At 40.0% G+C, this 24,150-nt stretch overlaps 1 protein-coding gene across 1 annotated transcript in view; it reads right to left on the bottom strand.

Annotated features, from left to right (window-relative positions):
• LOC120548190 (pro-neuregulin-3, membrane-bound isoform) overlaps window positions 1-4,359 on the bottom strand; it is a 411,125-nt gene extending 406,766 nt beyond the window's left edge. Inside the window, 1 exon segment of the mRNA XM_039784271.1 lies at window positions 1,979-4,359. Coding sequence (XP_039640205.1) covers window positions 1,979-2,699 — 721 coding nt within the window. The 5' untranslated portion in view covers window positions 2,700-4,359.
• Between the last annotated feature and the right edge of the window lie 19,791 nt (window positions 4,360-24,150).

Here is a 24,150-nt window from a genome sequence, read left to right as displayed (position 1 = left end):
TGGGTGGTAGAATAGAGGGGGTGGGAGGGTGAAGGGTGTTTAGGATTATCGAACGAGTCGGCTATTCTGCAGTGGCAGAACTTTGTCAGGCGAGCTGGAGAAGGAGTGGCATTTTCCCTTGGATATCTATCAACGAGGCTTAATGGTTTTCATGAGCATTTGCTGGAGAAATTACATTCTTTTTTTAATGGTTAATTAATAAATGAAAGGACAATGATGAATGGCCCCCATTTTTTCTCCTGGTAATAAAATGATACACACTTTTTGCACTATATTTTTCTAATTATCAGAGGGAACATCCCCTGGTCTCTGGTGTAATCTGGGGACGTTTTCATTATCATGGACACAAAAGAAGCGGCTGCACCTTTGCAGTCAAGCAGACAAGCCACAGCAGGTGGGATGTGATTTAGTTTCTGCCATCATGTAACTATAAATAATTCAACAAAAAAAAGGCGGCCATCGTGTACATCACACGTTACAACAGACTATATGATGAGAAAAAGAGCAACAATAGCCAAGCTTGAATGCCATAACAGAGCCATTTAGGTCAGTACACATTAATTCATAACATATAGCAAATGCATCTACCATATCTAATTGGTCCATACCTTGACATTAAGTGGTGTAACAGTATGGAAATGTGACTGTATTTGCAATATTAAACTCCAAGAAGATATTGACAGTATAGCAGATGCCTGTAAACCCGGTTTTCATCTTTCATCTCACTTGTGAGCTTTTTTTCCACTGCAGACATGGGAAAAAGCATGAAGTCCCACTGTTGAAAATATAAGCCACATTGTCTGTGTGTGTGTGTGTGTGTGTGTGTGTGTGTGTGTGTGTGTGTGTGTGTGTGTGTGTGTGTGTGTGTGTGTGTGTGTGTGTGTGTGTGTGTCCCAAGCCAGGATCAGAGAAACGAACATCACAAGCAGAGAGAAGTCCAGTACATAATGTGACACCATTTTGAGAGGAGAGAGATGTATCATGGAGGAAGCTGTGTTTATACTGTGTGTGTGTGTCTGTGTGTTATTGATCGCTGAAACAAAATCCCCGTAGCATTGATCAATAGCATGTGTGCTTATCATGACTTAAGTCAAGGACAGAGATGGTGAAAACAGAAATACACGAGTCAGCATCCATTAACGGATGGATTGCTTTTCAAGTCATTTTAGATGCAACAAAATAAACAGTTTTACCTGGGCCACAGTTAGCTTGTTAATGTCCCAACATTATAAGCATCAAGTCCGTTTAAAAATGGACAGGAACAAAACAACAACTCAATACTCCAACTTTAATGCTTGGAGATTGCAGCAAGTTATCAAAACCAATTAGTGTACATATTTCCACATTCTGTCTATGTTACTGTTTTAACCTAACTTAACTTATTCTACCTCATCACAGAAAAATAACACCTTGATTATCGAATTGCACTAATTATACAGTATTGCAAATTGTTATCTGAAAAAAACAATAACACATGACTGGGCACTTTGTAGCAATCCTTCACGTCCAGGTTGTGTGATGGTAACATCAACTTACTATCACCAAATACCATACAACCATTTTCTACTTTCTAAGCCAAACTCGTAGCTTACTGAATGTACTGTACCACCATCTTAAACTCATTCCCATGTTGCTGAAGAGGACGCTGCAGTGCTGCTTACTATGCCTTCAGGACATGATGCACCAAAGAAACAGTTTAACCACCCACAGCGGATTGATCATTGAGTCCTGCAATAGTTCAGATAGCCTTACTGTACCGATCAATGCTATTGATCCCTCTTCTGCAATTCCCAGCCTACAGGAGTGTCAAATATACAATCTTCAAAACAGAATGGTAGTACATATTGATGGTTGCATACAAAATGGTCTCCAATAAACTGTAAAATCTTACATTATCAGAAATAAATTGCTGCTCAAATAACCTTCACATTGCTGCTCAAATAACCTGGGCAAGCCTTTACTGATGCAAGTGACTTACGTGTCTTGCGGTGGCCGTGCGTACGCGTGGTGAGCGTCGTGGAGACCGTCTCAGTGGTGGTATGCTCCAGGGTCCACATCTGCGTAGAGTCATGGAGTACAGTTGGATTGGACGGTGAGGGGCTAGATGTTGCTGCTCCAATTATGAAGGTCGTCCGTGGCACTGCAGTAGTAGTAAAACCCGAAGGTCCTCGTCCATTACGATTTACAGGATTCCGAGGGGTTACTTGGCTACCCGAGGCTCCACCCCCTCTTGGGTTTACAGTCGTGGTAGTAGCAGTGGAACGAGTTCTTCCTTTCGCAAAAGTTCCAGTTCGAGGTGTGGGGTTCCCACCGTCAACTGTCGGAGTAGTTGTGGTGGTTGTAGTGTCGGGACTTTTGGGAATCCCGCTTGGCTTGGAGAGGAAGATAGGATCCTGGCCTATCCGATTAGCATCCACCAGGTCTGTTGGCACGTAATCCCGCACTGTACCAACAACAATCCATTTCAGCAGCATCAGGCTCAATCCAAGGCCAATGAAACCGATAAGTAAGGGGACCACACACAGCCATGTCTGCTGGCGAGGCCAAACGGCACAGCGAAGGGGACCCTGATCCTGGGCCTGGCCCTCACCACGGCCCCCTGAAGCCCCCGAACCCTCAGGTTCCTCCAGGATCACCGCCCCGGAAACGGCCGCCCCAGAACACTCGCTCATCCTTTCCTTCCGTCCTTTATGGCTCATTGAGGGTTAACCCTGTGATAAGCATCGGTAGCACATGGCAGAAAGGTCCCCAACAATGCCCAACAATGAGAACAGACAAAAGGGAAAGGTGATAAAATGGATACTAAAGGACCTCACGGGAATGGGACGCTCAATAACATGTACACATATATGTAATCCAAGGATAGAGAAAAAGGGAGGAGTGCAGGAGATACATGCAGACACGCTATCACAAACACACAAGCACACACACACTCACACGTAGAGACACCCAGTGAAAAATGGGAGAGCTGGCGTAGACGGATAATCACCCGATTAGTCCGTGTTTAGTCCGGCACAACTCCCGATGTCCAACTGAAGGAACAGTGAACTTCGAGAACGTTCACAGCAGGGTAAGCCAGAGGAGAAGAAGCAGTGTTCTAACAAGGAGAAAGAGGGACAGGAGGGAGAGAGAGGTGGGAAGGAACAGCTTCACATCAATGAGGAATCTGTGTGTTCAGATGTCACTGCAGCAAAAATCCACAGCTTTTTCTACTTAACATGCATATGTGTCCCCTCCAAGCAGAATCCACGACGGGACAGTATTGTCTAACGAGTCGAGGGAAACTTGCAGGGTGGGTCTTGTCGGCTCCCCACCTTGTGCAGGACCACAAAAAATAAAGATGTTTCCCAATGCAGCCTGTTCAAACAGCTTTAGCCGAGTCAGCGTCCCCTCAGCTCCCAAAATTGGTCTCTTTCTTAACTGAAAGAGAGCGAGAGATCTGTCGTTTATGCATCCGTCGAACACTTTCCTTGTATTATCCGCGTTTCTTTTCAACAAGCGTCTCTTTTTATTCAAGGATTTTTTATTTTTTTTAATTTTTTTTTCACTCTTTGGCTCCAGACCCACTTTGCTTCCTTTATGTGTGCTCTAAATCCCAGTCAGGCTGAAAATAAAGCAGTAGAATCCAAGTAATTCTCTTGATCCAGTCACAAAGCAACACTTTAGATGAGGACAGAGAGAGGGAGGAGAGGAAGAAAAAAAAGAATGAGGGGTGTTGTCGCGCAGTGGTATCACAGGGCGGATAAATCTGCAACTGCGACGCGTGATCCTGCTCCTTCTCCAGCCGGCTATGGATCAGATTTGCCCAAGCTGTCCGCTCAGCGCCCTGCTGTCTCAGTATACTGTCCGTTAATACTGCAGCAACCGCACAGAAAGACTCTTCTCATCTATTTGCAGGGGACATTCCGCCACAGAAGGATGAAATGAGAGAGGAAGAGGATGAGATGCAGGGAGTGGATGAAATGATTAATGCAGAAAGAGCAGAAAGCAAGAGATAAGAGCAAAAAAAAAAAACACTAACAGGAGGCTACAATGTTTAAAAATATCCCACTGATGCTCTCTTGTCTCTTTCTGAGTGGTGCTTTTTCCTCAGTGCCTGAATGCCTGTGCTCTTTTAAGTCAGCTTGTGATTTGTTGGTCGGGTTGCTGGGATCCTCTGCTTGTCCTTCCCTCCAGGATGCTTTCCAGAAGATGATTGGAAATGTGCGCCCCGTGCTGGGATGAGAACTTGCAACCGCAGCAGCAAAAACCCCTTGTGGGGTTGGCAACATCCGACGATGCAGCTGTCTTTACCTGTGGCGATTGTTATGCAGACGCACATACAGCTGCCTCCCCGAGCTGCCGCCGCTGAGAGACAGAGACCGAATGAGAAAGGGGAGAGAAAAAAAAAACGCAGGCACAGACAGAGTCAAGTGTGCACACTGGTGGAGCAAGGGAAGAGAGAGAGAGAGAGAGATAGAGAGTGAGAGAGAGAAGGAGGGAGGGAGGAGGAGAGAAAGAGGCTGCACCTGCTAGATGCACCAGCACTGGGAATCTTGCCCACCTCTGTTAACAGAGAGGGGAGAGTGAGTAAAGATGCAGAATGCATACAGAAAACTAGGAGAAAAAAAAGAAAGGGGAAAAGGGGAGTGGAGGTGTGCGTACAGATAAAGATAATGAGAGTTGGGGGGAGGAAGAGAAAGCTCTGCAGCGGCAGATGAGGCAGTTACGAGCGAGAAGCCTGAGTCCCAGACGGATCAGAGCAGAGGCACAGTGCAGGAGCCGTCCCTCACTCGGCCCCGCCCACTGCACGGCATCAGAGGAGAGACTGGGGGAAAAATGTAATGAGGAAGGAGAGATGGATTATCAAACCAAAGACCAAACTTAAGAATGTATTTAATGCCATGTTTAGTATTCATTTGGATACGTTGGAAATTGGTCAGAATCGCATAACAGCTATAAAACAGTCTTATATTTGGGTGAAATCCTGTAGTCTTTCCAAAGACAGCGCTCCACATATGAATACATTTTCATTAATTTTCAATACATTTTTTTTACATAATAGTCTCCTCATTTATTCTGTTGTTTGAGGCCCCCGTTGTATGTCAAGTGTCAGGATGTGTGACTACAGGCAGCTTTTCATTTTGTTAACCAAAGTTGCATTTTTTGGTTAATTGCCCAGTTTGAGTTTTAGCAGTGTGTATTTTTCATTTGTTTTTAGTGGGAGATGCGTTGCATTGCGTTGCATTTTAACAGTTGTTATTTGCATTGTTTTGGGATTTGCTGTGTTTTTCTAATTGTTTGTTGGACTGGGAATTAGGATTATGAGAAGCAGCTGTGATTGCCTGGACCACCTCTCCTCCCCCCACCCACCCCCCCACCACAGCTCATGATTGGCCACAGGCTCTAATAATGTACTTGTTAAAGGTGGACGTAAAACAGGTGCAGGGGGAAGAAAAAGGGAGAAGGAGGACAAAGAAAGAGAATCCCTGATGTGACCTGCCAGAGGAGAGTTGTGTTTTTAAGGTTTTTTTTGTCATTTTTTTATTGATGTGCAGAAGTAACCGGTTTGATTTGAAATAAATACATTAACGAAACCATTCTGTGGAACTGAAGTTTTTTTTTTTTAACAGTGGAAAGGCCTTATGTTACTGGTAACAAAGGACCTCACACAACCGTGTGACACAAGCATTACCTTTTTTTTTTTTTTTAAACTGGGGATATCTTTTTTCCTTTGATAACCTTACTCTTAATTGAATAGTCTGCTCTTTTAATAATTTTTAAAAGACAGATTTATGGAGTAAGGGACAACAAAGTTGGAAGAAATGCAGAGATAAAATACAATAATTAATAGACCCATAAGTCAAGAGGAAATAGTGTGGATTTTCAGTCTTGCATCACTGCTTACTTGACTAGTATGTCAGTCAGCCAGTTTGAATGGTTGAGCCTCAGTAAATCCACCCTGGGATCAAATCAATTTAACAGTGTACATCAGTATGTTAAACAATCTTAAAGATGCTTGTTGTAAACTAGTCTCCTCAGATGTACTGTGACTTGATCTTTGTGTGCATGACCGTGTTGTGAAGTGTGTCTACAAGGATGTGATAGCATCGCAAGACGGGCACACACATGAAGTCATGCAGATAGCCATCTGCCTGTACTATAGGAGAATCCCTCAAACTGGTCCCACGGGGAAACTCAAGGGATGTTGTGGATTTCCACATCTCTTTCCATCTTCTGACATTCAAATATATGGCAGCACGAATCTGTCAAAGCAGCCATCATGACACTGTGGTAGTTTGATAGAATCATCAATAATCGCATTGGCAAACAGCCACAGGGACGCAAATTAAATGCTAACCTATCTGCACCTCTACTTAATGAAGATAACCCATTTAGTTTTTTTTTGTTTTAAATGCAGCTGTACTTCTAAAACTGAATGTAGCCACTGCTACAGAACCAGAAGATCCAAGTCTCTCTTCATCTTTTAAATCAGATATAATATCCAAGAGTGGAAACTTAAATTTTGGATTGTTAATAGCCCTATGTATTCTTTTTTTTTTTTTTTTTTTGTGCCATTTTAGGCCCTCATTTGATAGGACAGCTCAGACATAACAGGTGAGAGAGAGGGGGAACGATATGCTGCAAAGGGCCGCAGGCCGGAATCGAACCCACTGCCGCTGCAGTGAGGACTGAGCAGCTGTACATGGGGTACACGCTCCACCCTGCGAATGACCCAGGTGCCCCGGCCTATGTATTCTATGTATAGATAAGTAAGTAGTGAATCAAAGTATGTAAAAAGGCTTTCTTAGATACCTGGAGTTTCAAAATAAACTGCTTTCCCTCTGAAGTAGAACAACTTGTAATTGACTACAGAAAGAAATCTGCCGACAAGACTTAACTTAACTGTGCTTAATTAGAATATATCATGGCCTGTGCTGGGTTATGGATTAATTACTTGTCCTTACCTACAGTGAGAATAGTGCCTGTGCAGTGGAATCCAACAAGATCAGTACGTCTTTGCACTGCACTCATGTTGACTTTTGAGTGTGGCGCAGTTTTGAACACCTAAATAATCAAAATCTTAGGACTGTAACTAGATGTCTACAAAATTCAACAAAATAGAATTATGCCAATTGTAAATTTCTTTGAGCCCAAAGTGACATTAACCAATGGCTTGAGTTGTCCAACTGAGAATGCAATATCCAAAAATATTCCGTTTACAATAATATAACAAAGAAAAACCTGAAGATGGAAATAAAGAACGTTCACCATAAAGCTTTTGTCTCCTTTGTAACATTGTAAGCATTTGTTTTATAATCCTGCCATCAGCTTGAACTGTCCACAATGTCACAATGCAGAGATTATATTTAGACATGTAGTTTTATTTTTAAGCTTTTGTTCTGTGACACTTACGGAAAATACTCACTTTCAGTGCTGATGTTTCCTACATCCCCATGCCATCTGCTGTTTACCATCATGCAATATAATCCTATTATATCTCATAAAATAGGTCTAATGTTAGATTAGAGTGATGTGTTCATCATCAGTTATATATATATATATAATATATATATATATATATATATATATATATATATAGATTAGAATATTGTCGTCATTTTCAGTGGCCCAAAGACAGTCCGCATTTTTTCCCCATTGCAATTCAATGCAAGCGCTGATATCCAGCCATCACTGAGAAAGCACATTTGATACTACAGTCCGCTTCCTGTTCCATTACCAGTGTTGGGAAGCCCTCTCATCATCTGCTGATTCAGCAGACAGAGATGTGGACTAATGTCACTTATTATCTTATTTTTTTAGAGAGGCATGCATATTTGTACGTGTCAGATTTAATATGCCACTCTACTGGGCAGCAATAACTCACTCACAGACCAATGTCGGGAAGGATGCAGCTTCATTGACCTGCACCAGAAACGTACATTCATATGCACAGAGCAAAACAAAGTCTGCTGATGCCTGCATGCTTTTTGATGATCTCTGTTTGGATATTATTGCTCGTCCCCATTATCAGGCCTCCCACACTGCAACCTGCTTCTTAATTAAAGGGCAAAACAAATGTATTTCCTACCAATCACAAGAATGCAACAAACCTATTTCAAAAGGTCAAAGTTGTAGTCATTTGTCCACAGAAAAAATGGGTGCATGAGAGAGGGATCTCAGCTTAATAAGTCCCTCCAGGAATTTTCAATCGCAAACAGCACAAATTCAATCAATCCCTGCTATATTTGCCACAGCTTGCGGCCACAATTTCTTCAGAAGTGTCATCTTCAATCATCCAATCGCACGTGGAATATATTTTAGGAAGTGGAAAGGAATTTCTTTTGCTGCATTTGTCATTTGTTATGTACATTTTTTAATTAATGTCCAGATTATGTTAATTGTGCTAATTCATGAACCGCAGAAAGAATAGTGACTCTGCTAGTGGAAGCTAATGGGACCCTATGCACAATAGGGTTCATTATTATAAATAATTCATTATGAATATGAAATTATACCGATAGTTAAGCCATTTGCAAAGGCTTAACTACCTGTATGTGTGTTCATGATTATCTACATTTAGATATGTTATGTGCAATGTATGCCTCTCTAGCTGAAGGTCAAAATAAGCGACCTAGTGACAGAGGATAAAGATTAGTAAATATAGTTTCTAACATGTTTTATGTGTGAGGGACCTGAGGATTAGGCAGCCATTCAATGTTTTATCTTTGTCCTAATGTCATCCATCTTACATTGAAAAGGCAGTGGTGTCTGCTGGGTCAGGCAGGATCAAGCCCCCAGGGGTTTGGAGAGGAGACCTATTGGTCACATAAACACACCTGCACATGTACACAGAGATTTCTCACTGTGGAGGTCATGCATGGCTCCTGACAGTGTCCATAGGATTATAGTATATTATAGCGCTCCCACTAGCGCTGTAGTCTGTCTCTGTCCCATTATTCAGAGGTTAGGGTTAGCCTAACCCTAACCTGAACCCAATATTTACTGTTAATATGCTAAGAAACTCATCTTATTTTCTACAAAATTAAAATTAAAGAGGAGACTTTTTGTTTTCCCTTTTACAGCGATAACTGTTTGTAACTTTTTTGGTCTCCTCCTGTAGTCAGGTAACTTCTTTTCAAAAAGAACCACTATGAGTGACAGAAGACACAATATCCTCCATCAAACCAATGTGGCATATATTGTAAATACTGTCTGCCACTGTAAATATTTACCGGTGGTATGACTATAAGTTTAATAATTAGAAAATCAATGGATTAAAACTCACTTGTTAGCCTTTTTTCCCCCCACTTCTTTCTGCTTATTCTACCGGAGACAGCAGTTTTCTCCATTACCACTCTGGCATTGAATGGAAATTTCTGCTGAATTGATGCAAACGCAGTTCAGTGGTTTTGTCAGAGCTCACAACCTGGAGACCCATTGATAAGCTCCCGAGGGCATACATTAACTCCAGTAGGGTCAGAGGTCAGTACAAACCTCATTTGGCTATTAAAAGACGTATTTGTGTTTAAAGTTTAATCAATTATTGTGTCTCATTGCCCTAAAATTGGTTCTCCCAGGTAGAATGTGCTACTAAGCCTTTAGGGCCATGGATGGTGTTAGGGTCTGTCAATCTAACAAAGGGTGGTGGAATATGAGACAAAGGGTCACCTGAGAGATTCAAGTCAGGGCAAACGAACAAAGACAAATCTCCTGGGCCCCCTCTGCCATGGTGTACCTTGTTAGCTGGGCGCAACAGCTGTCAGCAGTCACATACAGTTCTTATTGGAGGTTCTGTCACAGTCTTGTTACAATCTATTCACAGGGGTCTATCCTCATGCAATAATCAATGAACAAATACTTGGTGAGGTGCAACCCATTGGTCAATTAGTGAAATTGGTAAAATACACATTGATTGTGGAAATCTGCATTGATACACTTGTTAAATGTTGAGTGCATTTCCTCTGTTGAGATTCATTACACAGTTTAGGCTGAGATCAGAGGATCTCTACCTTACAAATCGATTTGGTTGGTTCTCAGGATCTTGACATCAGGGTCATGATTGTCTTGTCCCCCCGTGTTGGTATAAAGTCGGCACACCCTGGTTTAATTGCCATCAAGTGGTCCCAGCCTCGTCTGTGAGGCGCTGATCATTATCAAACATGTTCAATAGTTTCCCTGGCAGTCTTGTAGTGGGAGCGATCGAAGGAGCCAAACTGTCAATCAGGCCAACCGAAAGGACAAATGTCTCAGGACATCTCACTTAACTGACGGGTAAACTGTGTCCGCAGACAAAGCGAAAAGTGGACTAGTTTGAATGAATCTAATCTGACGTTTCTATTGAGCAGTATGTTACTCTCTCAGATATACAGTTGTGTTAAGGATTTAAGGGGGTTAGGGTTAGGGTTAGGCTTATTCCAAGGAAAAACTGTTTTATTTTATGCTCTGTCATTTGTTCCACTGAGCAAATAAAGAAAAACACATTTGAAATCCTCTTCTTTAATGGGCTTCGTTACCAATTTGTAACAGCTCCCAGACAGTCAGACAGTCTATATTTGTAAGGATTGAGAGAGGAAAACATGGCCACAGTTTATCTCACACAACTCTAAAAAGTATATCTCCCTACCAGAGAAATATGCTGTTTATCAGTCATCACTTGCTACGTAAAAGGACTCTTACTGTGAAATCTAAAATTTAAACATGACATTAACAAAGAATTTCATTTAATCATGTGTTTATAAAGCTCAACAGAGCATTCATACCAAATCGTCTTCAGGCATAGCATTGTGTGGATTGATGATTCAGAGGGGCTTAGCAGGGAAAAATAAAACAACAATAAGGAATTCCACCAAAGATAACAATGATGCATTTTAAAATAACTTAAAGCTGGATTAATTTATTTATTTTTGGCCACTCATGGCAGCATACATTCCACAATCTCCTGAGAAAAATATCTCTCTTTAGTATGACTGTGTTCATCATTTAGCCCCTGTCTGTCTGCCATTTGATGCTGGGCAAGTAGTGTGAAGTCAGTTTATCAGATCTTTATCGCTAAAAACATCTTCTTGCTGATGACAGCAGTGAGACTAAACCAAACAAGGTCCAAATAATTGAGGGAACTTTAAGTTAGTTGATAATTATCCGTGGGGAACCATGAGCAACTGAATTTAGTTTTGTGAAGATTGCTACCAATTTATCTTTATGTCTCTGGCAGCTATTTGTTTGAGAATAATAAAGAACTGTTTTCTTTTATCATGTGAATAAATTAATTCTCTAATTAACTCTAAGTCTTCAAAGTCCATTACAAATTGGCAGCATAAACAAGTTTAATATTTGTAATGATAACCAATTATAACCAATGTAATAGTGTTTGCTTGTCTTGATTTTGACAACACCTTGTTGATGATAAAAATTGGTCATTGTTGTCGTGTTTTGCATGCAATGAGGGTGATGACGGCGTTTAATGACACTGTGGCTTACAAATGTTGGGGAAACAAACAATTTTTTTATTAAAATGAGACACATCTGCTTCGCTCTTATATATTTTTCACTATGCAATCTACTTAAAACTCAACAAAATGTCTGTTTTTGAATGAGATGGTTTGGTCTGACATCACACTCTGCATGTAATTGATAAAACGTCTCTGAATTCCAAATCAGTCAGAGGCAACACACATCTCAAAACCTGGCTTATTGTTGATTATGCAAACAAATCAACCTCAAAATGAATTTCCCTTGCCCTCATTTTATTTGTTTGTTTTCGCCCCCCATTTCCGTCTTTTTATCTCCTCTGAAAATGGTGTGGTGTTGTTTGTGCATAGATCCTCTGTTATCTCATTATGTCCTCCAAACACTCAATCTGCCTGAAGCCTCCATTATTCCTTTTTATCTCTGATTAGGGATTCTGTTAAAAAAGTAAATGAGGTCATTGGGGTCCTTGTTTTCGCCGTCTTTTTTTCCTAACAAAATGTGTCGTAACCACATGTTTAGGATTTGTAAATGTACATTGATATGGAGAGGTCCACTTCACTGCATGAAACTATTGGCAACTAAAGTCCATTCATATCAGTTTTCATCTAAGGGGTGGGCTCGTGAGGCATCGCAAATAATATTTGCATCAAACAATTTTCGGACTGATTTTCAAAGCCCCTTAACATGCAGGGAGCAGCTATACCCAAAGCTACAATAACTGGAATCTCAGCGTGCATATTGTCTGTGAATCCAGTATGTCAGATTTAATTTAAGCCAATCACACCTATGTTGTTCACCATGGTGCAGCGTGACTAAAAAAACTAAATAAATATCAAAAGAGCATATGGTTGCATGGAGGCAAAGACAAAGAGCTGTAGTGTGAGAGGAATAAGGGGGCTAAAATGGAAGGAAAAAGGACATGTAGAGTTTGCAGCAGATGTAGCACTTACAGGGAAATGACAGGCATTAAAGCAGTCATTGAGCTACAGTGTGACTAAATCCACAATAAGCTACAGAGAGCGTATGGAAGGTATACTAACACAATGCAGCCCACACTGTGGTTTGTGGTTTTGCTTTGGAATGGCACGCTAAAGACAATGTTTATTTAATGCTAAGAAGGACAATTTCAACAGTGCTGTAATTTCTGTCACTAACGTAATTTGACTCTTACATAAAATGCACTTTCTTAAGCATAAAAAGTGAATGTACAGTATGTAAAGCTAAGGAAATCAATACTGGTGGTGCTTTTCCTACAATTCCACTTGCAGCAACTGAGGCCTGATTAACATTTTCATGGTTATGTTTATGCAACTTGGTTAAGATTAGGGAACAATTCTGGTTAAAATATGGACAAAGTCCTCAGTGACACTATATATGACGTGTTTACTTTTCCAGTATTTAATTTCTCCCAAAATCTGCAAATGTGAATAGTGTGTAGTCACAAAGAAGTCTCAAGTCTTAGCATTTAGTCCCAAGTCTTAAACATTGAGTTTTGAGTCCTCAACTAACTTCATTGATTTATTTCCATTCTGCTAGCCCCAAAGAGGCTATGTCACAGTATGCATGATAGCTACATGACGATTTTGCCCTAACCAATTTTAAGCATCCATTGAAATGACACAGTAAAGCATGGTACTCCCATATACTGTATAATAGCAATGTATTGCTTTTAGAAACAGCAATACTCCAGCCACTGCTTGTTATCCATCAATAACAGATAGTTTCCGATAGAAATTGCTCAGTGCTTAATGATTTTTACAGTGCAATAAACATAAAAGATAGCGATATATATGTGTGTTTGTTGTGTTATGGTTATCTAAGCTACTGGGTGCCTAAAATTTTCCTCGGGATGAATAATAATATCTATCTAAAATGTTTAAAAATCTATCTCTTCCCAGTACACAATATCCTGTTGTCCTAATAGGTGGGTAAAACAGAAAACAGTGTCTGCAGTCAGCTTGATTTCATGGCAATGTACAAGGTACCCCACAGGTAACTGAAAGGTAGTAGCAGAGTAACAATCCAACTATTCATACAAACTTAACCACTTAAACCACTTATGCTCACGAGTTGACTTCAAAAATCCCACCGATTCAAGGCAATTATCAAGGACTGCAGAAAATTGCAGATTGGGAGCAACAAGTTAATGATCTGGGACATTATTCTTCCATGGATAATGACTTCAAACTTCCACCAAGGCTATGGCCTGGCACTTAATGTACTTAAAGTCCCTATGAAAAGGAAGTTAGAGCGTCTTTATCCTCTGTACTGTGACATATTTCTCAGTGAAACAGAATATTTGAGCAGTGTACAATTACAGTAGGGATTTAAATCAAATCCATTGCATTTGACTGGACCTCTAAAATGTGGGCAGGCTTCGGTTGGCTTAAGTTCAACGCGATACAAAGCTACAGAGGACTGTTGGCTCCAAAACACATCTCCCTCACCTGTTGTTAGATAAGGAGGAGGATGAGGGAGAGATGAAAGGGAAACTTTGCAGAATTTCAACCAACGTAGCGTGGGCACCCGACCTCCCAGTCAGTCTATGCCGCCAGCACCCAGAGCTCTCTGCAGCGACACAGAGTTGGCTGACAGGATTAAAACTGGGAATATATATTTTTTTCAGTCACTGGTACTTTACTTTTGAGAGTAAAAATGTGACTGTTTTTAAGAAATCTAACTAGGAAGAATGCCAATGGAGCCAGCAAGACATGTATAAAGAAAAACAAAATCCGAGTGTTAAGTCAGTGTTAAAAATCAACCTTTTATTTCATGTCTTGAGGTAATCAGATCTTTAGTTTATATCAACAACGTTTCCTTTCCAGGATTCACATTTACATGCACTATTTTGCCTCTTATGAAATTACTGAATTTCACAACATTTCAAATCAGCATTCCAGCTTAGTAAAGGACACACTATGATGGTCCAGAACCGTGTTACAGTGTGTCGTAAAACAAACACTGTAGCCTATTAAAATGAGCATTAGCCTAAAACTTAGTTTTTGTCCTTTTTTCGCAGTTATCTCAAAATAAAGCACTGATACTCATGACTCCCAATCAACAGCTAATTGATCAATAAGACAAAGGAAGATCTGTGGGCTAATTAACAGGAGATAACCGCCCACTCACACACACACACACACACACACACACACACACACACACACACACACACACACACACACACACACATAAACACACATATACATACCATACAAACTGATGTATACACACGGATGTCTTACATTGGGGATCCTTCTCTTTTCCTGCTCATGTCACACAGCCGCTGCGGCTGTTCTGAGGTGGTTGCCATGGTTTCTTCTCATGTCATGGTTTTACTAATGAAGGGACGAAACAGTTGGGGTCTGTTCATTGACATGGGTAGCCCGCCGACTTAATTACCCTCAGGGATGACCAAAAGGGTTTTCTTAAAAGATTACACAAGGAGATCCTGGTTAGTGAACAGAGGAGGAGGTGGAGATGCATCTGAGACATGATGGAGAGAAAAAGGAGAGAAAGAGGGTGGGATGGTATGTAAGTGGTGGTGGTGAAGAAGATAAATGGAAAGCCTTGAAGAGAGCCGTAATATTACACAGTTCAAAAATAGATTAATGAAAAGAATACTTGACCCATACAGAAAGGAGACCTGAATATAGTGAATTGAAATGCATTGTAAGTATACAGTATATGTATATGTTGTATGTGTAAGTGTTGTATGACCTAGAATTCAATATGCTGTATATGCATATCTATTTGCTTTTTCCTGTAATAATGTATGATGATTTGATATTGTGAAGTAAGGGCAGGACTATATAAGCATTATGCTTCCACCTGCTCCTTCTCCAACTCATCCTTTTTTTTGTTTTTTCTTTTTCATCTCTAACACTGTTAGAGATGAAAAAGAAAACAATCAATCAAAGAGGTGTGAATGAAAGGGAAAAGAAGAAGTGGGACAGAATGAGAGAAAGTCACAGTGACTGTATGAGGACAAAAAGGCAACTTAAACAGGCAAATGCACCGCTTCAGAATAGGCATTTTTATCGATGTAAAGCTTATCTATACTACATTTTAACTTTAGTCTGAGCCCTGCTTTATACTGCAGGCTAATTCCACAAATTCATCCTGTCCTCGCCCAGAAAACGACCGTATGGGTTGATAATACAAGCAGTTCATAACGACCCACATTTACGTTTCTTGTTATGTCAGAAACACACCTCACGCTGAAGCGTAGTGAAGCGTAGCTATTTTCATTTCGGCGCCCACACGTGGAGAGTGGAAAGGCGAAGGAATTGCTTTCTAACCGGCGCAGAGAACTGCACGTCTGGAATGAACAGCCAGGCGCGTGATCAGGCACGAATCTACGCTTCACGGCTATTCGTGGCGCTATTCGCGGGGCTATTTGCGGCGCTATTTGCGGCGCAATCCGCGGCACTTCAGTCAAGTTGGGGTGGTGAATGGTTTAAACAAACACAGGACTTTCACTCAGGAGACTTTTTTGTGTTCCGTGTCCTGTGTGAAACCAAATGTCAACTGTCATTTTGAAATGAACAGATTCTTATGGACCTTCCGTGACGTCACGTTACGTCCTCGTTTTAGTAGTTTTGCGTGACTCATTTTAAGCCAATACCTGATGTTTTACCAACCCCTAGTCTATATCGACGACGATTCATTTCCGGGATTGCTCCGGTGCCCTCTGGAGATCCGCCGGATGTCCCTCATTTTGGGCTGGATGTCCGTCACCTTCCGCTTTCTTTGTGTTGGTTTGTGTTTACTATGGTTAACTGCTGCTTAGATCTCTGCAGGGTAAATCCAGACAGCTGTCCAATCTGAGTTTTCTGTTGCACGAATAAAACAACTTTTGAACAAGCATGTTCCACCAAAACAAGTTCCTTCCTCGGGCTATTTTGGAGAGGCACCATTATTGCGTCCAGTGTAAGTGCCGCCCAAGACGATTGTGATTGGTTGAAAGAAATGCCAAGAAACCAGCCAGGGCCACAACATCACGGCCACCAACAAAACTCAGCAAAGATTGTTCTTGCTCGGGCTTTAACTTCTGGATATTCGGCAGCGTTGCCACAACGGACCGAATGACTTCGCTCGCATCCTTCTCCGCCGCCATTACGGAACTACAACTCTAGCGCACAACCTCAACGTCATCGTTCTCAGCCACTCCCTCTGTTCGCTGATTGGACCGCCAAAAATTTGAAAACCCAAGACTACTGAAGGACCAGACGTAGTACTGAAGGAAAATGAAAATTGAGCGGAAGTAAGTAGGAGGGCGGAGCCAGACTTTAAAACTGCACCTGTTATGTTAAATAGAACAGTCACAAGATTAAACTGTCACTGTGCGGCAGTAAATACAACCGTCATATGTGTCGTTTTGGGAGTCTTTGGAAATCAACCAGTAATGTCGTTTAGATATGAGGATGTGTTGACAAATTGTAATAGAAGGAAGTGAGGAGGAGTCCAAGCACACAAGCTCAGAACACTCACACAGCTATATCTGCTATCTATCCCCCCCAATATCCACTCCTGGTTCGAAACACGCTCCGGAATCAAGTTCATTTAAATGAAAACTCTTTCAAGTCAGAGCCAGTCTATTTGGTAAATGAAGAAATTGGTGTATTCCATCAAACACATTTACCCACTTTGATCTTCCTGACAGCTTTTGGCAGCAGAGTAAGAAATAGCAGGACTGTGTGTCTATGTGCATGTGTGAAAAACCAAAATGGCAGGGACTGTTCAGAGAAGATGAACATAGCAGTTCCCTGTGCAACGTTGAACACTATGTAAAACATTCATTTAAAAAAAAGATTCTATGGAAATCTGGACATAATGGATATTTTGTTTACTTTTAGTTATATTATTAGTATATTTGTTATTACTTTTTATATATTATTTGTTTCTGTTTCTGTATTCATTGTTTATACTTAATATACTATACTATACTATAACTATGCTTAATGTTATGTTAATTTGTGTATGTATGCACCAATCACCAAGGCAAATTCCACTTAGGGTAACTACTGTGGTAGTCTCGCATTGCCAGACCTTCCTCCACAGTACTGTGGTAGTCCACAGTGCATTCTGGGATGGGAGAAAAACGTGCGCTGGTTTATTGGCATTTCTTTAAATCAATCACAATCGTCTTGGGCGGAGCCACTGTGCCGCAAAATAGCCTCGGGAAGGGAACTTGTTTTGGTGGAACATGTGTACGTTCAAAAGTTGTTTTTGTTGTGCAACAGAAAACTCAAATTGGACAGATAGTCTAGCTGGCTGTCTCAATTTACACTTTAGAGATCTGAGGAGTAGTTAAAGTAGGTCCTCATGAATTGAGTATAAAATGACAACAAAAAGAAAGCAGAAGGTAACGGGACATCAGGGCCGAAAAGAGGGACATCCGGAGGAATTTCCGGCAGCACCGGAGCAATCCTGGAAGTGGACCATCGTGGCTATAGACTACTGCTGTAGCAATAAACTCCTTTCTGATTCTGAAATTCCATTCTGATTCGTTTGCCTTGACTTCTGTTTTCCTCTTTACACCAGAAGCCCAGGAAACCTCATTCTCTCCCGTCCCGCTGGCCTTCCTTCCTCATCTTCTTTCATGCATCTCAGTCGTTCCTTCATCTCCTCTCCTTCCTGTCTCCCCTGGTTCATTAAGCTGTAAGCAGTATACATCTTTAATGAGGCGCCCTCTGTAGAAAGTGTTGGCAGTAACATGAAGGTACAGTCTAGACGGGCCAAAATGTGAGTGGCACTCTGATTCTACAGGCACTGTCAGTAGAGAATGATACTGACACCTCTCCTGAGAAGAAGAAGGCCTACACACACATGTTTACATGTAGACACCATCCATCAGTCGCAATATACCAAACTCACGTGAGAACGTATATTTACCACAATGATTGATGCCCATGGCAGCAACATCTACGTACGACTTTTTTGGTGACACTTTATAATAATGTGTGTTATTATTGTCCTGTTAAGCACTTTGTAACTTCTTTTGAAAAGTGCAATATGAATGAAGTTATTATTATTCAAGTTATTATTATTAACCCACACAACAAACTCTGAATGGTTGTGTTCTTTTGCCTATAGAGTTCCGTTGTCGTGTTTTCAGGTGCATCACAGAGGTTGTCAGTGTCCTGCAAGAAGAAATGTATTCATCGAACATATCGATGTAACAGAAATAAGGTCCGTGAAAGAGTCATCATTTTTGGATTCAGAACATTTGTGATTAGGCCTACTTGCTGAGCCCTACCTGTTAACCACACCCACCAGTTTTGTATGAGTGCTCTGACATACTGGGAGATAGTGATGGTCAAATGAAGCTTCGCGAACCAGTGTCTTTACTTTCTGAGCTCGCTAGACGGCGCTCTCTGTTCAAAGAAAAAGGTGAAATGAATGGCAATTCAATGGGTTTTCAAACCCTTTGTTGAACAGAGAGCGCCATCTAGCGAGCTCAGAAAGTAAAACACTGGTTCGCGAAGCTTCATTGACCATCACTTCTGGGAGATGATAATTAAACCACTGGAGGTCAGCAAAAACTAAATTCTCCCAACACACTCAAAAATGTATTTCACTTACTTCATTTGGGTGTTTGGCCTTAACTGGTCAGAATGATGTATGCGCAGAGTCTGACATTAGAAGGCTGAGTTCATCTGCAGAAGAGGAAAGTCTCCTTGTTTTCACCATAAATCTCAGTTTAAGACATGTGCCTTCAAACATGTTTTTTTCTGACATCAAAACTAGTTTGGAGGTCAGCTGTAATTCAATATGGAACCTATACAAATGTGTCATGGACACCTGAAACCTAAAGTGCACTTACGCTGAGAAGTAGGAGACATCTTGTGTCCAGCATTAAGCAGAAAAGGTGTGCAGATACCAGTGTGTATGCCATCTTTTTTGGAACACTAAAAGTATTAAATATGTAGTGGAGTTTGAGAGTTGGATGTCACTAGAGTTGATCCTATGGGTTTCTCAGTTTCAGTCAAGGTAACCCAAAAAGTCAATGTCTAAACACGTAGAAAGAAAAAAAAAAATCCTGTTATGAGATTTGGGTTTAATTTAGAAGGAGTGATTAAGCACTTGACCTGGTTTTAGATAAGCCATCACACTTTAAGATTCTCAGTGAAAACAGACAGTCATCCAAAGATAGAATATTATACAAGTACATGACTTACTTTTTAATGAAAGTAAGCCATACAAATGGTCTGAAAAAAAACATTTAATTTCTGCATTTATCTAGCTTACAATCCAGACTCTCTGTCTCTTATTGATATGCCCAGTGATGCTTAGGAAAAGGTGTTTAATAAGAGAGCATGGACATGATACTATATATAGGGCCAATTAGCCACATCATGTCCAACAGATTAGTTTAATAGATCACTTTTTTTCTGGAAAACCCGAGCAGCAGCTGTCTGAGCATGGAGACACACATACATGTGAGCTGGCTGCAAGTTCATGAGTTGCTCGAAAAATAACTACATATAAATGAATAAGGTGATTTTTTTATTTTTTATTAATGGTAATGAGAACAAAAAACATGATAATGATACAAGTCATGTTTTAGGAAAGTTATATAAGAAAATATATACTGAATAAAGTAAACTTTTTGCAGACTCAAGAGCAAGTGCACACATATAAAAGTGCATATTGTGCATATTGGATGTCAAAAAAAATGCCCTGAAGTTAAAACTAACCACTTGTGTACCAAGGCTCATAAGGTATAAGAAGAAACAAGATGGTTCTAGACCATTTCAAATGGAGGGGCCAGGCTGCAGCCACATGCATTTTTTGGGGTACCAAATATATTTAGCACAAGTGTTACATACCACCAACCCTCCATAGGTTTGGTTCTACAAAAGTGGCACTGGCCACCCAGAACCGCCACTGAATATGGCAAAACACTTTCATAAAACTGGAATTGGAATGGACACAAGGCAACAGAGCATGATAAATCCAAAGCTATGACATGTTCACAACACTAGCAGGTCACTGAATGTTCTCCAGCTATTGTTCAAGCCAGTTCATTTTCTGGTTCACAAGTTGCAAGCTGTTTTCAGAGGTGACAGGAGCCATGATGGTGTACTATACATTAACTTATGCTTCAATGCACATTAAATCTCCATTTGAGGGAGCATGGCTTCAATACAGTAGAAAATTGGCTTTCAGACATAATTCATTTGACCAGTCTGTCCAGACAGAGATTTTATCACAAGTGCTCAATTTATGGACAAGCTATGATGGACCAACTCATGTCTGTGTAATGGAGCAATTTCCACACAACAGGCAGACACGGGATACTTGAATGTACGAGAAAAGGTATAGACTGTTCTTTTTGGGGATTTGTACGAAGTGAGTATCACCTGGAAGTCTTTATACTTATAATGTTTAGTGACTGCAGTAAAATGTCCTCACTGGACTATCCAAAATAAACCATGACCATTTTATTTCCAAACTCATATACCCACGCCTGTGTGCAAGTACCAATAAGAAAGCTATAATGTTGTCTTTTCATGTTTTTATTAATCCGTCCTTGTGCCTTAATTACTGTGATAACCGTGCAACTGTCATCTCTAGCAACTATGCAGTGTTACAGAAACTAAGGGCCAATGGTGAACTTCTTCTTCATGGCAGTATTGCAGAATCTCTGTGTAAAAAAAGGCTTAAATTAACGTGGCTTTGTGTTAGATGTTTTGCATATGCATTTTTTGCTATTGCTTAAGTGGCATGGAAAGCATACACTATCACACATCAGCAGAAGTAGACATACACTGCCAAACCAAGGCTAATTGTGACAAAGAGTCTCAAATTCTGTAGGGCTTGAAAATAAAACCAACAAAAGTGAATGAAAAGGAACAACAATAAAATTACAGATTGCAAAATGACAAAGTAATAAAAAGGTTAGGCACAGGATACCAAGAATGTTTCAATTAAGATAGCTCAAGTGAATGTAAGACATATTTTCTATCATGAGGACAGTCTGTGTGCAGCATAGCATCTGAATTCAGCATCACTGTTTGTTTTGTAGTCTACAGGTAACAGCTAGCTGACTGCTTCTGAAGATCAAAGGGGCCAACTTGGTTCATATTCTGCAAGCATATCCAAAAATGTATTGTGGCCCTATGCCACTATGCGATTTATAAATCAGTAGCAGCACTTTAACATCTCTTTGGAGCCAGTGAGAAGATTTAAGGTCCATCCAAATTAAATTCTGTGTTTTTCTGCCACAGCATACTGATGTGGTCCATAAATTAAATATAGTATACCCTGTTAATAAATATAAGTTATAATAAATATTAGTAATTAAATATAAGATAAGGAGAATTTACTTTACTTCATAGTTCTAAATCTGTGCATAAAGGCTACCAGTTGACATGCCTTTAATTATCTGTGCACTAAGACAGAGAGCCTTTTTGCATGGTGTGATGTCCAAATTATCCCTTGTGAAGCATCTTTCTTTTCAAATGAAAAAAAGCAATCAATGATAACTTTTGGAAATAGATTTTTGACAAGGTTTTTGACTGCAAAAAGGAACGAAATGGGGTGATCTTTGTCATCAGTTGTACTGATTTAGTCAGTTTGCCTGGTTCCTGTTTGAACTCCAGCAGCATCTGAATATTCTGCAGTTTTTTCCCCAACAGTTCACAATGCTTGAGACAAAGGCATAATTGAGTGTCTCTAAATCCTGTATAGAACAATATGCAGTAGTCAGTTCACTTATAGAGTCATAATCTCCTATTGTTTTCGAAAAAAACATTCGTCAGAAAACATAATGCATTGGGGCATAATTGACTAGTGTAATCCATCATTTCAAATATCATTTCTGCATAACATTCCATTATTTAAGTTGCATTTGTATCAACAGTAGTTTAATTGAACCAGAACTGAATCTGAGGACATCAGTGAATGTATCAAGCAAGTCTTTGGCTCAACACAGCAGGGTCAAAGGAACTGAAAAAGTGAAACAAAAGTTTAATCAACCATGGTAATTAGCTGCATAATACATTTGTGTTAGAAATAATACTGCCATACATGCATATTTAACAGATGTATTATGATGTATACTGTTAGTTAAAGGAACCTGTTATCGCTCATTATGTGGATATGCAATTTGTGCTGGTGACTGGTCACCTGTGTAATCCATTAAGGCAATAAAACAAAACAGTTTAAACAAAAGCCATCAGTGAATTTAAATATATAATTATATATGCAATACATAGGCTATTGGGGTTGTGCAATATGTTAGTTGTGCAATATGTAGACTATTGGGGCTGTGCAATATGTTAGTTGTGCAATACATAGGCTCTTTGGGGTGAGGCAATATGTTAGTTGTGCAATACATAGGCTCTTTGGGGTGAGGCAATATGTCAGCTGTGCAATATTGTATTGTAATATTTTACTGTGCAAGGGCTGTGACCCACTTATTGCGGAGAATACAGCCGATGGGTTGTTTAATGGGAAGTGCCAATGAAAGGAGTAGTTAATATGCTTATTATATGTATATGGAAGCATGTTTGTATTGCAAGAGAGTATGTGTTGAGAGATATTTGTATTTGCTGTCTTTTTTGTATTTATTTATTTATTTTTTGTATTGTGTGTTGTCCTTGTGACACTGCAGAATGGACAGAGTCCAAAACAAATTTCCCTTCGGGGACAATAAAGTATATCTTATCTTATCTTATCTTATCTTATCTTATCTTATCTTATCTTATATCAACCATGTATCTTCATCTTACCTGGCAGCGAAGAAGGTTGGAATATACTGTATGCTTTTTTCTCTTTGGTCCGCGGGGAATGGACCTTTTTCACAGCAGACATTTTGACATAGTGGGAAAAGCACAGCTGAAAATGATAACCTTAACTATGGCTCAATTCCATCAAGTGTCCCAGTAAGCTATTTCAGTGAGTCAGCATGCACAATACCAGGGCCTCTCCTAAGTGGAATGCATTCATTAATTTGTTGCTAATCATATCTCATGCTTTAAGCCTCCTAGAGATCACGTTAGTCTCCTGCAAATGACTTCCCCCACCCCCAGACAGTGATGGAAATATTACTCAGCATACTTTTTTATCTATTCACCAATACATTATGTAGACTTATTTTCCTAACATGTTTTTCTAAGATCAATGTCTCCAGTCCCAAATAACATACTTGGTATTATTTTATTATTTAAAGAAAACTGAGATTATTGGAACAGTGTCAGTAAGCGTGCGTAGTCAGTGGTGTATACATCAATGAATCATCTCTCAAGGGGCTCTTACTGAAATCAGTTCTGTCATCTTGAGATATCTGTAATATAGACCGAGAGATCAGTGAAATCCTTCTCAGAGAGCATGCATTAATGTGCCCATTTGCACCAGTAGGCTTTGAAACACAATTGTCAGTGAATCCTCTTCTACTCAAAAAGTCCGGAGGTTTTTGTATAAAACGTTTAAAATTGTGATGCATGCAACTGTTAGATAAACCAAAGAATGAAAGCTAATGCAAAACTTAGAGTGTATGCACAGCCAAGCCTAAGGGATAGCTGAGATTTATTTATTTCTTTGTATTGGTATTTTTATAGTTTGCTAAAATCAAAATATTAAAATTAAGAAAGTCTGCCAATGAGCTGTTATTAAAGTCTCATGATAAACCATGAACCACTTTCCACCCAGCATAGTGGCATAAAGCAGTATCATCTTCATAACAATTCA

The sequence above is a fragment of the Perca fluviatilis genome, chromosome 19, assembly GCF_010015445.1.
Source record: "Perca fluviatilis chromosome 19, GENO_Pfluv_1.0, whole genome shotgun sequence".
NCBI classification, from domain to species: domain Eukaryota; kingdom Metazoa; phylum Chordata; class Actinopteri; order Perciformes; family Percidae; genus Perca; species Perca fluviatilis.
The sequence above is the reverse complement of the archived record's forward strand: the minus strand, read 5'-3'. Positions and strand labels throughout refer to the sequence as shown.